Source organism: Sinocyclocheilus anshuiensis, unplaced genomic scaffold (assembly GCF_001515605.1).
Source record: "Sinocyclocheilus anshuiensis isolate Anshui unplaced genomic scaffold, SAMN03320099.WGS_v1.1 scaffold2585, whole genome shotgun sequence".
Classification (NCBI taxonomy): Eukaryota; Metazoa; Chordata; class Actinopteri; order Cypriniformes; family Cyprinidae; genus Sinocyclocheilus; species Sinocyclocheilus anshuiensis.
In genome coordinates, this window is record NW_015542593.1 from 91,797 (window position 1) to 92,754 (window position 958).

Consider the following 958-nt stretch of genomic DNA (forward strand, 5'->3'; position numbering starts at 1 on the left):
CACTAGACTAATCGCTCACCTAAACCCTTCTGTCCGGGACTTTTGGCAAAGCTAAACGTGAACTGATAGAAGTCTCTGAATTTCCCAGAATCCTTCAGCTCCTGCTCTAGTCTGGGTAAAAGAGTCCTCAGCTCCTCTGGACTGTCACACCTACACAAACCAACACATGCAAAACACACAGGGATCAAATACTCTATCTGCATGGAAATAATATCAGACTGCCTTAAAACAGGCTTCGTCATGAGATCTCATTTCTTTTTATTTTATTATTTCTCTTTGTTGTCTTGTGTAGAGCTGCTTTATAGCTAAAATTGAATTTCAGTTTCATAATTGATATTAAGCATTAATGAATAATTACCCAAAATTCTAAATGCATCACAGTTTCCACAAAAATATTGTGCAGCACGACTGTGTTCAACACTGATAATAATCGGAAATGTTTCTCGAGCAGCAAATCAGCATATTAGAATGATTTCTGAAGATCATGTGACACTGAAGACTGGAGTAAAGATGCTGAAAATACAGCTGCGCATCACAGAAATACATTACAGTTTAACAGAGATTCACATAAAAACTGCTGTTTTACATTGTAATAATATTTCAAATTTTTCTGTATTTTTGATCAAATAAATGCAGCTTTGGTGAGCAGAAGAGATTTCTTTTGTTTTTGTGAGCTGCAGGCGTCTCACCCCAGCTCTGACATGCCATCCAGGAACTCTTTGCGGCTGAACTCACACTGCGTCGCCGCTCTGAACTTCCAGGCCACGATCAGGACGCTAACGCTGACGGGATTCAGCACGAGGTCGTCACAGAACTGCTGGATCCCTTCGACGCCGATCTTATTCTCATCGTGTGGATCTGCAGACACAAGCAGCACGAATGAAGGTAAAAACACACACACACACACACACACAGACACACACACTCACACACACACACACACACACACACACACTCA

General features: G+C 41.2%; 2 protein-coding genes across 4 annotated transcripts in view; one reads left to right on the forward strand and one right to left on the reverse strand.

Moving 5' to 3' along the window:
- The window catches only part of LOC107694477 (DCN1-like protein 2), a 9,703-nt gene that overhangs the window by 4,138 nt on the left and 4,607 nt on the right, over window positions 1–958 (reverse strand). For all 3 annotated transcript variants that reach the window (XM_016494180.1, XM_016494179.1, XM_016494181.1), the window contains exons 3-4: window positions 690–858; window positions 20–150 (exon numbers count right to left, since the gene is read on the reverse strand). In XM_016494180.1, the coding sequence (XP_016349666.1) occupies window positions 20–150; window positions 690–858 (300 nt within the window). The remainder of the gene's footprint in view (window positions 1–19; window positions 151–689; window positions 859–958) is intronic.
- The window catches only part of LOC107694476 (transcription factor Dp-1-like), a 23,148-nt gene continuing 23,053 nt past the window's right edge, over window positions 864–958 (forward strand). The window contains exon 1 of the mRNA XM_016494176.1: window positions 864–885. The gene's annotated coding sequence lies outside the window, so the exon portion shown is untranslated. The remainder of the gene's footprint in view (window positions 886–958) is intronic.